Source organism: Harpia harpyja, chromosome 21, assembly GCF_026419915.1.
Source record: "Harpia harpyja isolate bHarHar1 chromosome 21, bHarHar1 primary haplotype, whole genome shotgun sequence".
In the NCBI taxonomy this organism is placed as follows: Eukaryota; Metazoa; Chordata; class Aves; order Accipitriformes; family Accipitridae; genus Harpia; species Harpia harpyja.
This window is the reverse complement of record NC_068960.1, coordinates 3,213,023-3,237,636: the sequence shown is the minus strand read 5'-3', so window position 1 is coordinate 3,237,636 and position 24,614 is coordinate 3,213,023. Positions and strand designations below refer to the sequence as shown.

The following is a 24,614-nucleotide window of genomic DNA, read 5'->3' as shown; positions in this document are numbered from 1 at the left end:
TGTACTGACCGCATCATTATTTACATAACTGGTTAATCATGCTAATTTTGTTCCAGCTGTCAGCCGTTTGATTGCTTTAAAACTTGGAGCTTTTAAGAAGCCTCAAATCTTGGGTCACTGCTGTGAAATGCCAAAGGCCTAATTTGTTACTTCATAAAAATGCTGATACTCTTTCTTGATACAGAAATTGGTGTTTTGTTTTTGTGGTGTTTTTTCCGGAGAGAAATCATTAAATGATAATCTGTTTTAGGAGAAATATATTACAGAGTAGTTAAGATATTCATGATCTTGCGTTTCTTAGGTCTCGTATGTAGGATGGGGTAATGGCTACTGGGTTTGCCTGGTCTAGAAGAATATAAGTTACTCTAAAATCTTTATTTAATGACTGGTACTCAGGAAGCAACTTTCCAGTCTTTCACTGCCATATTTGCAAAGTGCTAAATTGTCTCTTGGGATCTTGCTAATAGAAAATGAAAGGTGCCTGCTTTGTATGAATGTCTGTAATGTTCTTTTTCCACTTTGCCTTGCTCTGATCTGTGCAGGGAAAGTATCGAAATGTACTAGCATCCTGCTGTCTAAGTGCTTCAAAGAACAGCAGGTTTTTTTGTGTATTTCAGTAGCCTGGCTGCTCATTAAGAAGGCATGAGACACCGTGGAGAACAACATGTATGCTGTCCTCTAGAATAAAACCTGCTAGGTCTAATTGTAGGTCCGCTAGCATTGGTATACTTCAGTTTGGTTGCATACTGGTATGTGCTGAATAGCAGACCATAACAAGTCCCAGAATTAATCAGTTTAGGTGGCTGTTACAGGATTACTTTCCTGTTCTGTGCGAGGGGGGAAGTTTAGAATGTTTGTATGTCAGAATAAGTGAATTCAGAGACCGTAAGCTTCAGCATGAATCTAGAACTAGGTGGTCGTTGCAGCTGAGCCTCTCGGTGAGTGGTGCAGGAGGTAGAAAGCTACAGAAAAGCTGGTATTGCTTATTTATCATTTTGCAAATAACATTTTGTCTTTGGTTTTCAAATTTGGAATTTGATTGATTTTATGACGATGCTCCAAACTATTGATAAAGGGCAAAATAGTTGGATCAAACAGTTCGAAGGTGTGTTTTGTAGGTAACTAACTAGAGGTAGTAGGCAGTTTTTAAGGAGAGAGTAGCTTAAACTACTGAGATTGAGTTCCTTCAAACTGTAGTATACATGTTCAGAGTTACCACAAGAAGTGAAATGCGTGTAAGTATCCGATAGTGGAGTTTGTATGAATGATTACACTAATGAGAAAATTAGTATAGAAGTATTGTGTGTTTTCTAGTTGCAATGTCACTGGCAACTGGAGATGTTTACCAGAATTTGGTTTGTAATTCGCTATTGTGCATTTTTATATGGAAATACTACTTTGAATCACTATGCTTAGTGAAATGCTTTTCTTCTGTATAGATAATTTTTAGCTCAATTCTTTTGGTGTTGTTACAGAAATTGAGCTTAAAAAGTGATCTCGGAACCAATGCCCTGTACTGCCTTAATTGTTAATAGCGTGTATATCTCTTTTCATGTCACCCAGGGCTGTTAACATAAATGCCTCTAACTAGTGCCTTGAAGGTCAGACTTGGTCTGTTCACACTGCCTATGCCTTGGCTTGCACACTGACTTGAAAAAGCCAGCTCTTTCCAGGTGGGGAAACATGAGTACGGAGCAGGGGAGAGCTCAGGCACGAACAGGTCCCCACTGGCAGTGTGAGTGCAGCTGGCTCTAGCAGTATGACTGGGTAAAACCAGTCCCAGCCCAGAGCTGGGTACATCTCTGCCTTGGAGGCTCCCCTTATCTAAGTTTTATGGTGGAGGTGGCTGGGTAAAGTTTTAAAGAATCCCAAACACCATATGTTTTGTTGTCCTGATGCATACAATTTATTTTCAAGTAATAATTCTCCTTCCATTGTTAGGAGTACAGCTCCCTGAGCTGCCTAAAGTAATTAGTTGAAATTTTTGCATGAGACCTCTGCAGTTTTCTTCCACATTGTCGACTGTTCCTGTCTTTCCTCCAAGTGCTGTTTTATTAATGTTGTCTACAGTTGCTGAGTCTTCTGTCATGTAACTGTATAATATATAGTAAATGTACAAGGCATGAGAAGTAGAATAGTTTTGGAGGGTGACCGGGGCAGGAGAACGCTTGCATGCATTCTGCTTCTGTAGACACGGTACAAACCTGTCTTTTAGTCTTCTCTCTATCTCCTCCTACTTTCTTGCCCTCGTAATTACCTTGTACTTTGCACATCTATGCAGCTGGTTTAGTCCTTATTTGAATAGCAGTCCCGGTTCCTCTCTCCGGTCGGATCGTATACCTGTTTCCTATGGCACGGGTTTGATCACCTTTAGACCCAACGTTTTGGTGGATGTTCTTTTTCAATGGAAATTTCTGTTCTTATCCCTTACAGTAAAATATTAATCTGTGAATCATTTGCTCTCTTACGCTTATAGTGCAGCACTCAATGAACAATACTTTTACAAATTAAGTAAAATTTTTTTTTTGAAAGTTCAAAGCTGCTTATTAGTTTAAAAACATGCCAGACACCTTACCTAGAGATGTTTTATGTCCATCCTTCAAGACAGAAATCAGAAGACTTGCTTGCCTTGTTTGTTTTTCAGTGTAGCAGTAGTTATGGTCAATTTTTGGGCCTGTCCTTCTAGAATTGACTACTTAAAGATAGAGGGTGGAGTCTGGGGGTCATGGCTAAAGTGCCACATCTGTTTCTCTAGAGAAATTAAACAGCCAGACATTGATTTAATCTCCCTGCAGTATAACCTTATATAGAATCTTTCCTGCAGTTCTGAAGATGTCACTTACATAATGTAATGTCTTCTACTATCAAACTAGTAGTTTTCATTATTTAAAAGCAGAAACTCAAGCAGAGCGAGCTCTGTACTTCTGTTCGTTGGGTCTCTTCTCTTTGGTTGAGTTTTGCCACCGAGAAATGCTACAATATACGTTGTACTCATGCTAGTTAAAAATGTCAGCATGGGCGACAAAAGTGCTAATGATGTTAGGGATGTTCTTTTACATTTTTTTCTTTACTTGCTTTGAAATCACATTAATTTTTAGACTTAATATCAATTTAGTAGTTTCTGAACCTTTACAAGGGCAATGGTCTTTTCATAGCTTTGCTAGAACAAAGACATTTTAAGAATCTTAATAGAGAATCGTATAATCTTATTACAACTGCTCCTGACTGTTTAAATCACTTCCTTGTACTTAAATAACAATCTGTCACCAGCTATTTCTTGATTGTAGTTTTTGTCAGATGCAATTTATCCCCCTCCGTGTTTTTGTTACCATTTTTTTTTTCCCTGATTGTGCAACCCTTAGGTTGGCAGGCAATTTCTTTCTCAAACAGTTCTTCTGACTTCATTGGGACTAATCGCATGAGTAATGGTGCACTGGTGTAAGGGTTGTACAGTTCACAAATAAGACCTCTGTTTGTAGGACCTCGTGGACAAACCCCACTAAAATAACTGATATATACAGTTCTAATATTGCTTAGGGAAAGGCAAAACAAAGTATTTTTAAAGGTAACTTCCTCCCCTGAGATGCAGGCACGAAAGACTCCCTCAAACGTGTTTCCTTGCAGGTAGGGAATCTGTTCTCAAGTGGCTACTTGTGTGTTGCTAACTGGGTGAACAGGCCCCAAGCAACATTTTAGTTTTGTCATTCTCATGATTTTAGTTATTTTTTTTCTTTTACTAGTGAGGATTTCTTCAGCCAAATCTGTTCACCCAATTGCTGCTGCAGCTGTCTTTCTACTGACTTTCAGCAGTGTTTGGACAGGGATGAAGCTTGTGACAACAGCAGTAAGGCATAGGTGTTTGATCTAACGCTATGAAATCAGCCAAAATTTAAGATCATTAATTAATCCTTACCCTTCAGTTCTAAATAGAACTATTTTAACATGCCTGCCTGTTCTCTGATGAATGGTCAAGCAGAATGTACTCTGTCATGTGGTATATGTAAAGGAAAGCTCTTCAATTATTATTTTAAAAACAGAACTTTAGTGTTTTTAATTATTCAGTTAGCTAATTAATCAGTGAAACACCCTACCATTTTGTGACATTGCTGGAATGTGACTAGTAATGTCTGTTTAGAGAGAGATCTGAATTGTGCATTACTGGCAGTATTCAGACCCGGGGAAGACCTGGTGAATCTTTAAAATCCCCCTGCCCAGGTATTTCACCATTTGATAAAAACCTCTTTCTATAATGACCATTTGAAAGTGTAAGACTCGCATCTGTTCTGTTACCTAATGAAATATTTGCCTTCTGAGCCCATACTGGCTTATTGCATGGTTTTACGATTGCTTCTTGTAATACTATGCTTCTTGCAGTGATTGTTTTTTTTTTTTTTAAATTTTTTTTAAGGGCTTGGAATGCTTATTACTGATGAGGAGTGTTACTATGTTTTTGCTGCTGTTGTTGAGCAGAGTTCATTAAGTTAAGCTTTGTCTACCAGTTTAGGAGAGTGTTTCTCAGAAAGTAAAGATAATGCCTCTGTTGGAATATTTTTAGATAAATAGCATAGGTGACACCAAGTACTTTTCTTAGAAGTGTGCAAATGCAGATCAGAAATCAATATTTAGTATTGTAATTGTAGTTTTTGAGACTCTCTACCACTTTCTATGTATATTTTTAAAGCAGAAATTTCTACATGCTACTCAGAAGAACAGGAAGACTGTCATTGCACCAGACTGTAATTACACAGCCCATGTTTTTTGCACTTTTTCAGCAAAGCAACTGCTTTCTGAAGATTTTAAAAGATTGGTACCTGGGTGACTCCTTTGAAAGATATTTGTGTTTATATGTTTACTGATTTTCTTGGGAAGATTTAATAAGGAAGTAAAATACAAGGATGTTTATAATTGCTTTTAGTTAGCTTTCAGAATTCTTAAATTTTAGAGGAGCTGGAGTATAAAAGCTTGTGTGACAGCAAAGTCAGTTTTAAACTGGTTTATTGCAGAGAAGCACTGAGGTATATCATCAAAGGATGCGAGGGTTTTTTTAGTCTGCAAAACTGCTTAAGTGTTGCATTTGAAATTTACAAATCGCTGGCCCCTTTGTGAAACACTGAGACAGACTGAAATGTCTGGCTTTTTTTTACGTTTGACTACCTAGTGAATAATCTCCTTTTGCCTACCCTGCTAGTTTAAGCACACTGAATAATTGACATTTTGGTGTCTATCTGCCAACTAATAGTGTCTGCATGTATTTAATTTCACAATAATACGAACACAGGATGCCTCCAAGAGAGTATTTACATTGGCTTTAAAAGAACACATATAACTGAAGGTGTGTAATACTGGGGAGTGCGCTGCATGGTGGGAACTCTCTGCTTACATTGCAGGCTGCTGAAATGTTGAAGAGGTGAAAAACAGCAGGATAGTTTTGTAGGTTGTCTTCATTATACTGTTTTTAATATGCTTTATGAGGGGTTTTCTGTTCTGCAGTTTATGGTCTAGATCAAGCAAAGTATGTAAGCACGCACTTCACTTTGAACGTGGGAGAGATCTGTTGATCTGGGACTGGTCATTGACTTATAGTCGATGCAGAATGCGGCACGTCGTTTTTTAATACTGTTAGCTTTCCAGGTGTAAATGCAAGAAACATGCTTGAACATCCTGAATGCAGAAATATTTTTGTTATGTATGTGCTGGCACAAAATTGTGTCTGAATGCCTTGGGACAGAGCCAGATTGTTAATCTTTTTTTTTTTTTGGTCAGTTTGGATAGTGTATATAATACTATAGTGCCTTTTCCTGTCCCTGGAAATACTGATTTTTAGTTTTATCTTAAGAAGGGATTTCTTTTTCCTATTCAGAAGAAAAATAAACTTTAAAGGAGGCGTAAAGTCTGTGCTGGTTTTTTTCTTTTTTTTTTTTAAGTTTATGCTTTTAGAAAGGCCTGAAGTATGCCATCGAAACTTACTTTGTTTCTTTTGTCTCACAAATTTCAAAGTTTTTAGAAATGGAGCAGTGGAAGTTGGGTAGGGGTCTTGGGGTAGTGAGAGTGAGAAGGGGAGAAATGTGCGGGTGTGAGTTGCCTTGATATTTGCACAGTGTGTTCACAGCAGAACTTTACCACGTATCAGAAGTGGTAAATTATGTGTGTATGTCTATGTACATGCATGTATATATAAACTGGAGCTTTAGCTGATCAAATGTGTAATGGTAATGCTATTGGTACAGGCAAAGCTTTACAATTAAAAACACACTGAGTGCCTATCAAACGTGTGAAACCAATGTGTCTTTCAATGCCACGAGGCTTGTGCTTCCATCAAGCTCAACTAGTTTTTTGTCAAAACTCCTATTTTAATTATTTTAATAAAATATGGTGACTTTTGCATTTTCTCCTTTCATGAGAAACCAGAGTAAAAGAGAATTAAGCCTCGCCTGCTGCTTACATGCTAAACAGATGCAAATAAGCACCCACTCCCGGTTGCATCCTCTCTCCTCATGGGTTTCTACATTGTTTTGATTAAAGTGGTTCTATTGCCAACTCCCAGCCCAGAGGGCAGGTGAGAGGAAAAAATCCCTGATTACAGCTCAGTGATTAACATATCTTTTTGAGTTTGTAATGTCATCATTTCACAGAAAACAAAGTTCCAGGAGCTTCACAGAGTATAGGGTTGTCAGAAAGGCAAACATCAAAGTGGAAAGAAAAGAGGAGTTTATTTAAAATATAGTAGAAAGACTTAAAACATTCATGCTAACCTATGAGAGCTATTAAAAATTAAAAAAAGCCTTTGAAGCTAAGCATTAAAGATTTAATAGTATTAATTGAATTAAGCCGTGGGAGTTAAGGATATGTAGACACATGTGTAAGTGTATGTACTCTAAGACATTATCTATATTAAGGAAGCTAAGGTATTGAGAGTTGAATTAATTGTACTTGGTTTATGAAGGCTACCTTAACAAAACCCTTTTTATTCTTGGACTTAATTAGAGTAGATACCATTACAACTGAAAGTGTAAACAGAAGTGCGGTGTACTTACTATCATTTTTAAAACTGCAGTGAAGACCAGACTTGGCAAACCTGAACAAGGCAAAACAAGCAAAGTAGTTTCTAATCTGCAATTTAAGGATAATTTTGTTTCTTTATATTATTAAGTCTGATTTTTATTTTTTTTAAAGAATAAATACCTTTTCCTTTTGCTGTTATGAGAACAATAACTTAATACCATTGTACTACATAATAAGGTTTCTTCCCTCCCCTTTTACCCCATGATACTATGCCTGTAGTTCCAGCCACAGGTGTGGGCTTTTTTTGGTAGCCACACTTTCATGCATGCTAGTTCATAGTGTGTTTTCTCTTAAGACTGATTAATTTTGGTAGCTTTTAGCTCTTCTTATGTTTAGAACTTGTCACTGTTAGGAAAACTTCTTGCTGGAGGAAGAAGGTGGTCCCTCCATAGCTTTGTAAATAGATAACAAGAATCAGTCAAGTGTGTGACACTAACAGTTGCAGTAGCCTGGTGTTGAGGGAACAATGGGGGTGATGGGTTTTTTGTGGTTTTTTTGTTGTCTTTTTTTTTTTTCTTTGCAAATTGAAAATTCAAGTTAAGACTTAACATATTTGACCTGGACGTTAACAAGCAGCGAAAAGCCAGGTCCTTATGTTTGCAGAAAAATGAGCAATGAAAGCTTCTTGCAAGTGTGCAGGTGGCTTGGCAAAGGAAGCTGATGTCCAGAGGGGAGCAACATCAGACAGGATTTGATTGGCATGGAAATACTGGTGTGTAGAGACACTACCAGCCTTGTCAAGAGGGATAACAAAATTGAGGGTGATCTTAGTACATTCATTTTTCTTCCTTCAGGAAGATGGTTGCTGACAGTGTAAGGTGGGTTGTTTGAGCTCTTCTTTCTGCAAATGTAGTTCCTAAATGATTCAGCATGATACTGTACCCACGCATTTTAGCAATATTGATGAGTTCATTACCCTTCTGTTAGCTGATGGATGTTAATGGGCTAGAATTTCTTCCGTGCATTTGGACTAGGTGGAATGCTCTTGAAAAAATATCAGAGAATGGAGTGGGTGAGTTTAAGTCACTTTCTTGTTCTGTTTATAAATCTAAAGAGAGAGAATGTTTTTAATGACTTGCATTGGAACGGTGGTTAAAAGAATAATCAACAGTGCAGTGATACCAGGCAGCTATGGGAGGTACAGATAGTAGTAGTACTACACATGGGATTTACTTGCATTTTTTTTTTTTTCCCACATGTCCCAAGCTATAATAAGCTGCTTCAGAAATATCAGAGGCTTGAGTTTTGGATTACACATGGTAGGTATTGTCTTCTACATGTGGACTCCTTACAGGGTATATGGAGTCATGAGGACATGTACAGAGTTGCTGGTTGCAGAATATCAAAGCTATGAGGGTATAACATGTTCTCTGCAAGAGCCGACTGGAAGAAAATGACCTTTAATAATGGAACAGGCACAGATGCTTTTTAGTAACAAGGCTTTTGTCATCCTCTTTGAGAAGAGCAAGCTAACTCCCACTCAAATAATTTTCCGTCTAAATATCCAGAATAGATAAGAGAGTAGGTAGGATATTACTGCTGAAGGATAGATTCAGAAAACTTGAGGAATTGTTACGATGACAGCTGAAAATTCCTGTATATCTGTATGGGAGAATGTGGGATTTGCTGGCATCTTCAAGCTAGATTTTTTTTTTCCTAATGCCACAAAAACCAACAGAATAATAATAAAGCAAAACAATAACAAATCTTTGCATTTGTGAATAGGAATTATTCATATTAGTGCCTGAATGAAGGAATTGGAAAGTTTTGAGTAGCATAATGAGGAAAAATCCTTAGATTAAATGTGCTGATTTTTTTTTGGGGGGGGGGGGGGGACTTTTAGTGATTCACTTCCATCAAAGATGAACTTGAGAATATAGCTCAAAATCAGGAACTGGAGCAGCACAGAAGTATACCAAAGTGGCTAGCAGTATTTTTGAGTGCTGTTTCATGGTAAGCATAACCCAGTCTAAATCCAGGCTGCTGATGGCAGGGTAGTTGTGCCCTCTGCTCTGGCTGCACGTACTTTCTGCCCGGCAGCACTTCTTTGGATGGAATTTTCCTGCCGAGGTGATGATGCTAGGTATGTTAGACAGGTCTGTTAGGAAGAGAGAAAAGAGGTAGGGTTGTTTGGAAAAGATTTTGGAAGCTGCGTGGTGTGTACAGTGTGAAAAGATAAAGATATGGAGGAATAAGAGGGAAAGCTGAACAGCAAGTGTTGCAGGACAGCTAAAATCAGCGTGTAAAAAGGGCGGGGTCGAGGTTTTAAGATGTGAGCCAATTTTGAAAGAGTGGAGGACCAGATTTCCTTCTTTTCTGTGGCTGTCATCAACATGAAACAAAATGAATGTGTTACTGTTACTAGCAGCTTGGTAGTAAAAGGCGATTTCCCAGAAGACCCACTGTTTGCAGTTCTTGCACTGTTCCCTGCTGAAAGCAAGCCCCAAATCTAAACCATCATCTTTAACTTTACCACCAATTTGAGCTTTCAAAGTGCAGCTTCACATCTTGCCTCATGAAATGTAACTGTAGATTGCTGTTGAAATGAATGTTACTTCCCTTATTTGTGGTGTACTTTAAAGTAATTAGAGTGACCTTGGGATTAATTGGTTTGGTGACCTGATCTGTCAGAAACCCCAGCTATCCATCTCCCCCTCGCCTCCCCCGGTTTGTCAGATCAGCTCACTGAACCGATTCTATCTGGAGATCTGGCATGTGACGGCAGAGCAGGTAGGAGCAGGACGCTGCCTTCAGTAGCAGACCTCATCCAGTTGAGAGTAAATGTAATGTGAAGCCACATCCTCAGCTCCTCTCTGAGCCTGACTGCTGAACAGTAAGGCCTAGTGTAAAACCCTGGTTTTTAGCCAAAACGTTCTTCCAGCGGGGTGCATAGAGGATTTTAGGATATGTTTCCTGCTTTACAATTTTATAGCAACTTAATTAGTCATGAGCATACAACTGCATGTAGCTTAATTTCTGAGGGTTAAAGTAACCTTATGTTAATTGTTACCAGTTATGATAGTTGAATTAAGACCATGTGTTGACTTTTTCAAGATGAGTGTGCAAGTACAGTGGCTGTGAGGGATGGCACTTGGAAGTTTTATGCCATGAATGGGCATTGATGAATGTAGGTAGGATATTAAATCAATCTCCATTTTCTTTACAGGCTTGTAGTTTGTGGTAGCAGCCAGTACACTTAACAATTTAAACTGAACAAAATAGTAGTGTTTTGGATGTATGGACAGATACAGCTTTGCAGATCTTGTACTGTTCCTTGAACAATCTTTTTCATTAGAAATTCTTGTCATAAAGTGAAAGTATTAATTAGTCTCTCAGCTTCTACTAGTAGTAACATGGAGAGCTAAACTGTTTTTTTTCCACTAACCTTTGTCATGATGAGCATTTGCCTTTGGCCTACTGAATTTATTAATGTGGTTTCATGTCTGTGGTGTGTAGGTGGATGGGAGAAACTGCACATGGTGACGTCTGCTTCATAATAATAAAGTGCAAACTGAATTTAGTTAATGGAATCATTGGGTAATTGTAAGTAGCAGGTACCTTCCCAAAATATCAAGTCTGATACATGAGCACAGATATATATGAATATAGTAGTTCTTGTCAGCTTTGAATTTTAAAAATTGCAGTTGTATAAGAAAACACTGTGGCATACATCCTCTGGCAAGAATATCAGGTATCTTCCTCCCTTCCAGAATGAAAATACGGAAGGAGAGAAATGTCTCCTACTGTCTTTAATTCAGTTGAAAATGCTACTTAAATGTACCTGGTAAACTGCATTTATTTCAGATTGTTACCTTTTTGTTAAGGCACACATTGGGTGATTTCTGCCCCCCCCCCCCCCCCCCCTCTATTTGTGAGAATAAAATACGAAGTGCTTTCATTCAAGTAGGTAATCCCCAGAGAACAAATTCCTTTTGAGAGCTTGGGTAGGTATTTTCACTGTTGTGTTGGATTAATTTGCATTTAGAATTTCTGGTTCAGTGCATAATGGATTGACCTTATGCTGTTTTGTAATTCTGCAATATTCTGTTACTCATTACGCACCCGGTACTTGCTGTATCACTGGTGAAAAATAAACTGAGATCTGCTGTGTAAAATGCAGGTAGTACTGTTGATGACACTTGACCCAGCCATAGAAGGAGGAATGTGTTATTTTTAAAAAGATGTTGTCAAAGCTTGTAATCCTAAAATTAGATCTCCAGTGTAGGTCGGATTTGGATCGTTTGTGGTGATCTGCATGGCTCTTACAGAGGCCATCCCCTTTCGCAGCACTTCAGAGCATATTTGCAGCTGCTTCCCACACTGTCGATACCTCCAGCTGCGCTGGGGGCTGCAAAGTCAAATGTAACTGCGAATGCACCATCAACTCTGGCTTGGTGGGTCCCAAAGTAAAGTGGCCAGGTAGTGCTGCCGTGTTCTGGGCTGCAAGATGAAAGTTATATTTCTGTTCCTTGCCTCCCCTTTCTGTAGCCTCTGTGAGTAATGAGATAAGCTTTCCATTGGGCTCAAATACTGCCTTGGTAATTTAAGTAGACATGTAGTAAGAAGAGGTGTTATAGAGAAAACTTAAACAAATTCGTGTCTGTAAATCTATTTTATGGCTAAATGGCCATACAAGCTGGAATTGGTTTTTCTCTGTGAGTCTGAGGCAGGACTGTAAAATCAGTGTAGAATCTAACCTTGGGATTCATGAATATGCATAAATTTGAAGGCGAATTATCTTTCAGCATTAACTCTTTAAATAAAGAAATAATTTGGCCACCTGCTGTCTGTGAAAGCTGACCTTGTTCTCTCATTTGTAAAAGGGAGTGGAAAGCTTCCAAAACTTTTAATTTTGAACCATTTCCTCTTCTCAGAAATTACACTGAAGAAGACAAGCATTTAAGCTGTGAAAAATGGAAATGAAACCTTTCTTCTGGAGTTAACCCTGTTCTTCAAACCATTTGCCAATCTGTGCTTGTAACTCATTTCCTAAATAATTTTGAAGGTTGAGGAAGGGCGTTGATGGTAATTTCAGTGTCTTCATTTTACTGTTTTATTCACATGAATTGCTGTTTTCTCTGCTATACAATAGGAAGAGAGAGCTCATAAGTGTGCTACTTGTTGGCTTTTATGTATAGTGCCAAGCTGCTTTGCTTCTCGTAGTACTCTTCTCCAAGTGACCACAATGTACGGTTACCCCTCTTCCTGTTTGGTTTCGGGAACGATGTTTGTATTGCAGTAGGATGTTACACTGTAGGCAGTATAATGATATCCTCTGCTTATCCAGTTGTTCTGTAAGAATTATTTATGAATAGGGGGAAAAAAACCCCACCAAACTGTGAAAGAGAATTAACTAGGTTTGAAAATTTCTCTAGCAGTGTGGCATCCAGTGTAAGAACAATGTCTTTGCTATCATTTTTTCTGGATTATTATATTCCTGAATTTTAAATACAGGCTTGTGCTCAGTTTTGTTGTGAAAGATTTCTGGTTCCTGTTTGTGGAAAATGAGACTTTCCAAAAGCACAGTGGGTTTGGATTTGTACACATAACAAGCTATTGCAAGAAAACTAGGATGTGAATTTACAGTGTCAGGCAATGGGAATCCTTTTCCTGTGCTATAAATAGAAGCTGACTTATTGTTATGATTTGGGTTGTGTTTGAATGTGTGTTTTTTGCTCTGTTCAGGTGTGGTGTCACTGTCTTGTCTGTCTGGGGGAACTTCTTCCTTAGCATCTGGCAACGCTTTCCTCTTAGCCTGATTCTTTGCAGACTGGCAAGATGTGCTGTCCAGGCCCTGGGTTCTCCAATTTGTCCTGGTATAGGGGACTCTGAGGATCGCCCGTCTCTGTCATTCCACCCTGATAGTAAGGAGAGCAGATCTCTAGCTATTTGTGTGTATTCACACCTTAGAGGTAAGGCACATGCTTCGGCTTTATAATGTGTTGGAACTTCTCATAGCAGCTGCTTCAGCGTGTCTTGGGTAGGAGAGGCTCTTGGTGGCTCTTTAAGGCTTTATATTTCACTTACATTCCTTTGAAATTATAGTGGGGTGCAAATATCCCAGATGGTACTGTTTGGATCCCTTCATACTGAGGATGTGCTTTCATAATACAGAGCTGCTCAGAAGCATGGCTGGCCTGAGATCGCCTGCCTATGCCCCCAGTATTGCAGCGTTTTGGTGTCTCTGTTGCCAGCACAGCTGTTGAGGACTGTCCTGCGAACTGAATAAGGGAATCTGCTTGAGCTGTTTGAGTGTATTTTCTAGCGATGACCAGAAAAATCTCTTTGTGTAATTGCAGTATGAATCTTTGGGTGAAAACTTGTAGTTATCTTTCCATGTATTTCATGAAAGGGGGGATATTTTTATGTAGATTAAGATGGCTGTAGAGAGTGCCTTGAAATCACAGAATGACTGAATTAATAACTGTTTTCAAAAATTCACTTTTAGACATTTACTGTAAGGAGCGTGCATAACATATGTTGTCTGCAGTACTGTTAATTAAAATTTTATGCAAATTTCTGGTGAACTTCTTATGTTTGATGTTAATTTTCACACTTTTTATTGCCTGCTTGATATTAAAGGCTTCTCATACATTTCCGGTCCATACTTAGCTGGACTATGTGTGTATTTACCTTCAGGCTTGATATGAAGGGCATTTTATCAGTGCAGACAAACCCTGGTTTGAGTTTTACATTCCAGAGATCTGAATGGATTCTGCTGAAAGCCTGTATATAGGTGGGTTTGTATGGCTGTTTCTTTGAACTAAGTTTATTAAGGAGTTTTGTGGCTTGGCCTCATTTCTGTGTTAATCTTAGCAAATTAAAGATGGTTTCCTCATGTAGATTTCATTTACTGAATTTCATCTCTTGTGAGAGTGAGCTGTTGAGAAGTTTAGTCAAGGATTCATTCCGTCTGCACATTGTATCTAGAAAAGCACCGTGAGAATTCATTGGGGTTATTTGTGTAATGAAGCTATTGGAATAGGAAAAAGGAAATGGGGCATTCCCCTCCAGGTTACCCTTGATAGCACAGGTAAGCTTCACCTTCTTGTCTACAGAATTATATGTTTCCTTTTCTATCTATTTAAAGATGACAAGCTACTTACAAAACAGAGAAAATGGCTTGTAGGGACCAAGGAAGAGAAAATGAGGAAGGCCCACCTAAAATGAACAAGACTAACAACTCCCTCTTCCACTCTGTTTAACCTTTTAAAGAAATCTGTTCAAGCTGATAGCCTTTTTCCTGTTGTTAGCAAGGAATAGCAGCTTTAATCAACTAATCTTACTTTCTGCTTTCTTTGCAACTGTAGTGTTAAAAATGCAAACTCAGATTTTTGCTGAAGTTGCAAGTGCATTGTACTTCCTTGTGGTTTGTTGTGAGAAGTTAATTCACTGAGGTCTCTGGAAAAAAAAATTCTAAACTTTCTATGTAAGTATTTGACCATGCATTAGAAACGTTTTCTCACTTCTATGCAGTAGGGATATTTGGCTTTTTGATCTCTTGAATCATAAGATAGGCTGTTGTGGTGCTCCAAGACCGGTAATAATCAAGTAGAATACTTTCTTTGTGTGGTGTGGAAGCAGAGAGTTTGTAAAGCAGATACTGAAAGGCATACAGAGTTCTCGGTGAGGGTTACTGCTACTGCCAAAATAGTTATCTCAAATGTTGGTACAACTAGATCGGGAGGGGGAATAAAAAATCCATCATCTTTCCACCCCAGTCATCCTTTGTGTTTTTAATAGAGTAAAATGAAGTTTAGAGTAAATTGTCTTTAGTGGGTTAAAAATAGAATAGGATTAGAAAACCTGTCTTTCCTTCAAGAAAAGGAAAAAATAGACATTAATGCGATTCTCGTTAAATGCCTTCGTTTTCATGAATCAAAGATATGAAGGTAAAGAATCATGCCAGCAAAATCTATAATTTTCTGGAAGGATGAAAAATGCTCATTTCACTTCTTTCAAGAAGAGAACACATTGGATTATTTGCTCTATGTTTACTTTTCCAAAGCACTACTCCAGACTTACTCTCTGCTAGCAGACTTCTTCAGAAGCTTCACCCTAGCAAAACTTCCAGTCTGGGGAATGGGACTGCTGTAAATTGGGCCTCCTGCACATGTATGTGTTCCAAGCTCACTTGCTTTTGGGGTGTAGCTTTGTTGGTAATTCAACTAATAAATCTTAAACGTAAGCCTAAGTGTTTCCCAAATATAGGATTTTCTCCAAACCATTTCTGCACTTGATGAGGCTATGATTTTTATTCTGCTCCTTGCCTGCCCTTTACAGCAAAACCACGAATATTTTTCCTTCATTTAGCTGCAGCCTGTATGGAGAGCACAGCAGGTCCTTGGGTCCTGCATTTGGCTTCTTCTCTGAAATGGGGTGTACAGGTTCCTAGTGTGTGTGGTGTAGTTGGGCAGGAATGAAGGCTCTTCGCTTTCTGGTGCTGTTTTTTGGAGCTTGACAGCTTTATGTTATGTTTAATCAGCTCCTTAAAAAGTCAGGCCAGGGTTGGATTATTTTTACTCTTCTCACAGGCTGCCTTGCAGCAAAGCTTGTGACTGTGTCACTGTGCAGCCTGGTCACCTCACTGATTCGACAGAAAAACTGGTGCTAAAAAGCTAATATTCTGTGAGACTTTAAGTTGCGTTTTACTGTGCTGTTGTGTAATTGCTAGATTTGATGCAAGAGAGAGAAAGGGGAAGCGGTTGCAGGGTTGGGAGGCCACTGGGTTTGGTGCTGGCTTACAATTAGCTTGGGATGGCGTGTGAAATTGCACCATGGTTGTCCGTGTGCCTGCTTATGTTGTGATTGTGATTAATTCTTGACGTATTTATTTAATTGGCCAAAGTTCGTAGTGTTTAGGACTAGTAGGTGTTCCGTGTACTGTAAATTTTACCTTTCCAAATATCATGTGTGGTATTAAAGTGAATTTTTTCTAAAGCCTGTGAAGTTGTAACAAGTAATAAAACAAACTTCTTTTTTTTTCTTTGGTTGGGGAGGTACACATAGGTGAGGCATTTGCTTGTATAGGGTACTTGACTTTTAAAAATATTTTGGTAAGGCCTCTCATCTCTGGCCTCACCAAAACCAAAACTCTCATAAGACAAGAATGTTTTTCATAGATTTACAGCGGGTTAAAAGACAGGAAATGGGGTTAGGAGTAAATGGTTGGTTCCCACAGTGAAGGGTTATTCCCAGTGAACTGTCCTGCAAAGATCAGTGCTCTTGCACATACTTCCTTTTCCGGATCATTTCTAGATAACAAGGTGGCCAAATTGAACCAAATTAGTCAAATTTGAAATGAATCTTGAAGGGAAGGGAAGGATGAAAGATTGAGACCTGCTGAGTGATAAAATGGCAGATGAAATAGCCTCAAAGCATTTGCATAGGGAGAAGAAATGACCCTGGTTTCATGTGCATGAGTAGAGACACAATTACCAAAAGGCAAGTAGACTTTTAGAAAGTATTTGATAAAGAATGGGAAATCCTAAGCTGTAAATGACTGTTGTGATATAAACTTTTGTTACTGCCAAATATGAAATGTCGATTGCTTGGAACTGTGTGTATCTCAAGAAATTGAAGTGTAATACATGCATAGAAAGACATCAGGGATGATTGGAGATACAGAGCAGCTTCTAAGTAGAGGGACTGCATTTCAGGGGATCCTCAGTTCAGAAGGAGATGGCCAATTTCTATAAAATCATGAGTGACATAAAGAAGCCAAAGGTGACTTGGTCTTTCTTAAAAAGCATGCCCCCTGTCTGCAGCTTGGGGAATAAATGTCCAAATTTAAGCTGAAGTACTTGTTTGTGTAGCATGCTCACTGCACTGGTGTTGCATGCTTGCTGAGGGTGAAGTGGGAAGTAGAAGTGGCCTCAAAAAAAAGGGTTGGTGGACATACAGTGTGCCTGTTGCTGGCTGGTAGAACCTCCACCACAGGTTGCATCAAAGATGCCTAAGCTGCTGATAATATAAGGCAAGGGAATATATATGTTCTTTTCTCATTCTCTTTACGTGAGGATTTGTGTCTGAGGATGTTGGGCTTGGTGGACTTTTTATCTTCTAGGTCTAGGAGGTTTTGTAGTTCTCATGTGTTTGATTTTTCATGTTACTTATTGCTTTTCTGGTTGGGTGACAAGCTGGGCCCTTATGGGGGGTTTGCATTCTTCGGATCTGGGATCCATATCATCAGTATAGTTGTGTTCATGGTTAGGCTGGCGCTTGTATCCTTTGGTGGCTCCAGTTTTACCAGCTGAAGAAGTTACTGCCTGCAGCCTGCCCTTAGTTCTTTGTGACCATCTTTCTACCAGATGCTGCCACCTCCTTGGATAACTTGTTTCAGCTTTGTCTGTGAAATTGCCTTAATCCATTATTGACAAAAAGAAATGGTTTAGGTTAGATAAGGTGTGTGTTGGGGCGGGGTGTGTGTATGTGTGTGTTGTTTTTTTTTTTAATTGGTGCCTCAGCTTTTGAGAGTAATGGATTAGAGAGTGACCACAAGGGCAGGTGAGCCAGCAGATTTGGGCAATGTTAACTTTTGGAGTGAAGCAGCAGTCATGAGCACCTGGGAATGTTTATATAGGGTCATCCTTTTCAAATTCTGGGTTTATAATGCACAAACCTGTAAATGCCCCAGGAGAAGATGCCCCTTTTTATTCCTGTTGCTACTAGCCACCTGACAATAGATCAACATTCTTCTACAGCTGGTTTTAAATATTGGGGAAAACACCAAGATGATGCAGTTTAGTGTTGATCTCATTTAAAGTTAATTTTCCAGGATGCCATAATAGTTTTTGATTCTGCCAAAAATTAGCTTTAGTGGAACAAAATAAAATACAGTAACTCATTGGACCTGTTCTGTGGTAGTTTACCTTGTCCAGAGTGGTCTTCTAGGAAGGGTATATGCCTTTATGCTGAGAAAGTAATTACAGAGCTGCACGTTGTCCAACTTGACACTTAATTCTGCTTTCATTCTGAATGGTACCAATGTTAGGCTTGCAATTTGTGCTTTACTTCTCTCCCCTGTCTTTTGGAAGTGATACTGTTGCTTCTTTGGAGTGTTTGAAGAAACATCATTAGAGGACATCTTGAATGTGCAATCTCTATTAATGTGGCAAGTTCCGTTAGTGCTTAGTGTTCATGCGACTGGTGACTATCAAAGATGGCTATGCTAACTGTGTTAATGTAATAGCAAAATCTGCCAGTTTACTCAAGTAATGTATTCTAAAGCTTAATAGGCCTCTGCTTACTTGAAACTTAAATAAATAACTGAGACAGCTTTCCAGCTGCAGAGCTTGTTCTTGGGTTTTCTTGCCAGTCATTTTGGTTTTACAATTCCATTTTCATATAATTAAAAATTCTTTTGTGCTGTGTGAAAGACACACAGAGCAGGAACTGTAGATCTGATGAGTGTTGTCAAATGTAGAAAGTAAATGCAATTGGAAAAAAAAATTTCGGCTCTAATCTGCTTAGCATTAAAGGTCACCTTGAGTTGGAGTGCGTCGTTCTGGTGCTCATTTCTCTTCCCTAGGCCTCAACTGAACGCAGAGCACTGCTCAAGATCTCTGCCCTGAAATTGAGTGTACTTTAAACTTACCCAAGTTTTCAGAAAAAGCTTGGTTAATTTTTAGGAAGTTTGCTTATTCTCTCAGTATGCAGATTGCTACAGCAATGGTAGCAGACTGCAGTTGTTAACTGTTAGAGAGAAGCTAATGGCTGCTACGCGTGGAATTTCTAATGTAGTTTCATCTCAGGTCTGCAAGCTAGCATTGTAATTTCTGTAATTAAAAATTCTGGATAGGTTTTACCTTGTTGGGAACTAAATCCATAAGTCATTTCTTGGACTTTGTTTCTGTTTTGTTTTTAAGATTTTTCGTTTGCATCAGCATGGACATCTTCTTGCTTTTGTCTTGTTCAGCAGTTCAGGTTTTTAATCTTCAGTGTTTAATATTACTTGTGAGAAGAGCAAGTTGTTTTCAAAATCAGATGTCTTGAAGAAATTCAGGGAGAAAATTCATCAGTTACCTCTAGCAGAATTTCTCAAAGGTGTATGTAGATTGCTTTCCATGTAGGAATAATTAAAGACACAACTAACATGCTTTGTTTTCTTTCCTTACTTAGGTCATGATTTTCATTTTCTCGTGTCATTCTCTTGAAGAGAGGAAATGATTGTAGTGGAACGTGTTACAAATAAGCAACTGATACGGAGCCTTCGCAGTTTGGAAACGTTCATAGAAGAGCAAATATAGCTCTTTTTTGTTTGTGTTCTGGTATCTGTCTTGTTAAAAAGGGAAATAAAAATGACGACTTCGTCAATTAGACGGCAGATGAAGAACATTGTGAACAATTACTCAGAGGCCGAAATAAAAGTTCGGGAAGCGACCTCTAATGACCCCTGGGGTCCCTCAAGTTCATTAATGACTGAAATAGCAGATCTGACTTACAATGTTGTGGCCTTTTCTGAAATTATGAGCATGATCTGGAAACGACTGAATGACCATGGCAAGAACTGGCGACACGTATACAAGGCCCTTACTCTGTTAGATTACCTGATTAAAACTGGTTCTGAGAGAGTGGCACAGCAGTGTAAAGAGAATATTTTTGCTATCCAGACGTTAAAAGATTTTCAGTATATTGATCGAGATGGTAAGGACCAGGGCATCAATGTGAGGGAGAAATCCAAGCAGCTAGTGTCTCTTCTGAAGGATGATGAGCGACTCAAGACAGAGAGGGCCCAGGCCCTGAAGACCAAAGAACGCATGGCTCAGGTGGCCACTGGAGTGGGTAGCAATCAGATCACCTTTGGCCGAGGCTCCAGTCAGCCAAACCTATCCACCAGCTACTCGGAGCAAGAATATGGAAAGTCTGGAGGATCCCCAGCATCTTACCATGGCTGTAAGTACGAGCAAACACACATAAAAGAAGCTTCTTTTCCTTTTCTTTTGAGAGGTTTTGAATTCTGTTTTGCTGTTATATGTGAGAGTAAATGGTGCCAGCTAAGAGGATTAATATGCTGACTGCAAGGGGCGTTTTGCAATGGCTGAGTCTTTGTAGGTCTCCTCGTGGCACTAATGTCTTTTCAAATGACTGGTTAAATGTTTGTTTTAGAGAGGATGTGTGTACTGACGTAAATCAATTTAAAAAGCAGTTGTTTACTGTCGATTCCCAAAGGTAGCATTGTCAAGCTGCTTTTGTGAACATGTTCCAATGTTTGATGTGATAGGCCCCCAATCTCAGTAGGGAGACTTTGAATCGATTTTTTTTGTTGTTGTTGTTTCTAGTTTTAAAAGGAGTGCTTGAAAATTTGTTGTGTTGAGTTCTTTTTGTTAAGTATAATTAAAGAAAAAATAAGAAATGCAGGGTATTTTCTGGATCATTTTGCTACTTTCTTTATATTGCTGCTATTTTACTTCGGGAAGAGTTGGTATTTAATTTCCTTTATTTCTTGTTCAGCAGTTCTTAGAGAGTAATGCTTTGAATATGTCTATGTTTAAATAGTTACACTATCAGCATTTGGTATGCAAGTATCAGTACTAAATACTATATTTCATTCTTAAAAAAAATAATACAGTGATGTGGGAAGAATGGATTCTTTATACCACTGCTTGGGGGAACTCCCTGTCATGTTAGGAAGAGGCCTGATTTGGCACTAAATCCTTCTTAATATAAGTAATGATCTGATGAAAGCTGCTTTGGCTGGAATGTCAGTGGTTGTGGTCTAATTCTGAAGGAAAATCTTTTCTTTAAATGAATGCTTATAGCATGTGGAGGACTGTAACTGAGCCAGTGTGGTGAATCAATTGAGCACCAGTTTTAAGAATCTTAAGTTTTTCATGTCCTGTGTCCCAAAGCGCTTCTCAAATTATAAATACGTGAATGGTGTCAGTACCCCTGACATGTACAGACGTTTTCTGTGGAAGGCAGTGGGAGGCAGCAGGGCAATTCAAGCTAGGATGAAGAAAATCTCTGTCCATTTAAAGCTATGGAAAAGAGCATGAAACAACTTTTTTTTTTTCAGAAGGAAATATTTTTAGGATGCAGGGTTCAAAAAAAGTGCATGAAGGTTTCCAGGTATGAGAATTTTTATCTTGTCTCTAATTAGCAGTGGAATAACAAACATCTTGGGTTTTCTGTAATAACCATACTTGAGCATTGATTCAGTGTGACTTTTTAAAGAAGAACGTGTATATTGTTATCATATCAATAACATTTTTTCTTTTGAGGTCTGTAGATCTCTGTTGACTACAGCAAAAATTCTTAATTTAGGAGATAGATTGAAATATTGTTGTTTTTAACTTATGCTGATGGACTGAAGTAATAGTCACTAAGGTATGCTGAGCACACCTTCGGTTTGTTCCACAGGGTTATTTCTTCACCAGCTCTTAACTTTAATTAGTGCATGTAACTATTGTTTGTCATGTTAAATGCTACCAGAGGCTTCAAACTATTCCTCACAGCAAGGATTGAGCAATACAGGGTGTGTTTCTGAATTGTTGTTCCTTAGACAATTGTTCCTTAGATTTTTGATGGAGGACTAGATGTCAAGAAGCAAGTTTGGTTATTCTTTCAGTACGAAGTGTTGATTTACTGGATTCTCTCATTTGCCTGTGTATGACTTTGCTGTATATCGTTATTTGCAGGATTGCTTTTGAGGTAATGATTTCTTAATCTGTTTTTTTTCCTCCCCCATAAGCATGTACCTAAGAAGCTTTAGAAATCTCAGGCTTTTTCTTTTTTTTTTTTTTTTTTTTTCCCTTTAGGTTCTTCCTCTGTTGTAGACTTTCCTGGACTTAATTAGCTATCAGCAAAAATACAGATGGTTGTTAGTTTTTATGATCTGCATCTTTTGAAGTTTTAATATGTTTCTTCTGTGGTTTAACTGAGTATAGCAAAGCAAACCAGCACCTTACAAAACAGCTGTGCTAAGTGCTGCCAATAATGGAAAACTTTGTGTAGAGCTTTGTCCTTTATCCTAGGAAACGAGGAAGGAGTTTCATCAAAATCCAGACATTTAATCTGTTACATAAATGTAGGGTTATTCTTGTGCCTTCTAAATTTAATGGAAAAGATGCTTTTCATTATTTAAAGTGAAAGAGATTGTATCCATCATGTTTTCTTTTATTCTGTAACGATACCCTTCCTTTGTTCTGAAAATATGGATTCAGTAAAATATGTAAAAGGAATTAAGTTATGCTTAGCTCCTGGGAAATACTCTCCTTATAGCAGTTTTAAGATGCGGTTTCTGTACTGTATATTATGGTAGAATTGTCTTTCATTCCTCTGAGCCTTTGAAGAGGAGATCAGAGGCATTTAGATTTGCAATCTATAGCATGAGATTTGCCTATTAAAAATGTACATCCACCCTCTTTGCTAAATATTTACCGTGTCTTACTAACATTCAAATACACTCTCCCAAGCTTTATTTGTAACAGCCTTTTTACCAACATAGATAGCTAAATGAAATGTTTCATCTCTCGGTGTTTTGGTATTAGTGCATTCTACTTTTGTTCCTTGCTAGATGCAGTGGGTGGGGATTGCAGATTTCGAGAATATATTCCCCTTACTTGAAAAGATTGTGTTTGGCTATAAAATCTCCTCATTTTTGATACTTTCTTGCAGAAGAAAAGAAGCCTGAGCTCCCTGAAAGAGTTTAATAGTTTCTGCAGGACAGGTCACTAGGGGAACAAGTAACTTCCAGTGGATAATGTATCCAAATTGTGTGTGAGGGATCTCTTCCCCCTTCTGTCAGTTGCTGAAAGTGCAATATTGGATAAGTCAGTGGACCCTTTTTTGTTCAGTTTCTTCAGAACGTTGAATTAGCTGCACTGTACAGCATTGACTGTAAACAGTGCAATGCTCAAACTACTGCTCTTCTTCAGCTTCTTAAGCATGTGTGTAGGCTTATATCCGACAGTGCATGTAAGAATTGGTTTTTGTATTTGATGTTGAGCCAGAAAGGTTTTTCTTGTAAAGTTGCTGGTCTTTGTGTCTCAAATTTATCCTTTATGAAAAAATAAAAGCAGTATTGATAGCCTGTATAGTGTGAGAGAATTCAAGATGGAAAAGGATCTCTTGACTGATGTACCATCATCCCTCACTGCTGCAGGCAAGACACACTGGCAAATAAGGACATTTTCCTCGTTTCCTTGCAGATATTTTCATCTCATCTCTAACAGTCCTTTAGAAACTGTGGAAAGTGAAATGGTTAAGCATGATAGTTTTTAATAAAATTCTTTCCCCCAAAGCTTTGCCTTAATGACTTCATTGGCCCTGAAGATCTCTGTGCTGTAAAGCTTGCATAATTCTAGGGAATACATTATGGCATGTGAATATTACTGACTATTCATGCAAACATTTGTAAAAGTATTAGGTGTTTTGCTATCTAGTCTTGTAATCTGTAAATGGAAGCCAAGAGAGATACTGTAAAGCTAAAAGCAAAAATAAAGCTCCTCCCAACCTCCATCTTGTCAGCAGTTTCTGACATACTGTGGACAATTGGCTATCTTCCAGCTTTAAGCCAGGGGCAATTAATATTCAAGTTAGGAGTTATTAAATATACCATGACAAAATACATAAAAGTTCTTATTTATTTTGGAAAACCTGTAAATTGTATGGAGTTGCATGAAATCTGGTATCAGGTTTTATTTCACATTAAGGGAATGTTCTTGTGTGGTGCTGAAACTAAACCTACTGGGGAGAGGAAGGAGTATAAGGTCAATATTTGAAATCTTTTGGAGCAGTAGTTCCCCACCCCTAATCTGTCTCTGTGTCTAAATATTGTCTTTATGCTAGACATTAGTCACCCAGTTTTGAAAACTTCAGCCTTTTGTTCCTAGCCTTGTTTCATCTACAGCTGCCAGTGACCACTTAAATAGGATTCTGGATTTATGGCTGCATGGGGAAAGGTAGGGTGTTCTTAATATAGACCTCTTAAGTCTGAAATGTGATGCTGTTTCAAGCTTGGGAGTGCATTTTTTAGAGTTTACTGGTCTTGATAAAGTCCTTCATCTAGTAGCTATCTTTTTAAAGCATTCTTTCAGCAGAGGCTTACACAGGGATATTACTCTGTTGGTACACTGGAGTGGTCAGCATGGCAGAAGTGTAACCCGCAGTCACTGCAGTGTGGCAGACCGTTTCGAGTACCTGCAAAACGCTGTGCTAGAGCACCTCGGGCCTGCAGAAGCTCTTGGGAGATGGGGCAGGAGTGTAGGGACTCAGATTACCTTGTTCTTTCTCAGCCGTCTTGGGAGCAGGTTAGTTGTGTTGTCTTCAGCAGACCTATCTGGATTGTCACGGTTGAGCTGTGGCTGCTCAGGAAGCAAGTGGTATAGTCTGCTGCAGCTCCTTGTGGCTGGGGTGGTTATGGAGTCAGAAAAATGATGGAAAAAATACCTGGAGGGAAGTGACTGACAAAGCCAATTCCTTGGCACCCCTCCCCCTAGAAGACAGTGTGTTTGGATTAGCTTCAGCTTTGAAGGATCCCTGGAAAACGCTGGTCCTCTCCCTGTACTGCCTTCATGTTTTAAACCCAAGTTTACTGAAGCTGCGCTTTT

General features: G+C 38.7%; 1 protein-coding gene across 7 annotated transcripts in view; it reads left to right on the top strand.

Moving 5' to 3' along the window:
• The window catches only part of EPN2 (epsin 2), a 60,224-nt gene that overhangs the window by 15,853 nt on the left and 19,757 nt on the right, over window positions 1–24,614 (top strand). For all 7 annotated transcript variants that reach the window (XR_008232777.1, XM_052772377.1, XM_052772379.1 and 4 more), the window contains one exon: window positions 19,183–19,956. Coding sequence is in view for 6 of the 7 variants with exons in the window: in XM_052772377.1 (XP_052628337.1) it covers window positions 19,362–19,956 (595 nt within the window). In the remaining variant the exon portion in view is untranslated. The remainder of the gene's footprint in view (window positions 1–19,182; window positions 19,957–24,614) is intronic.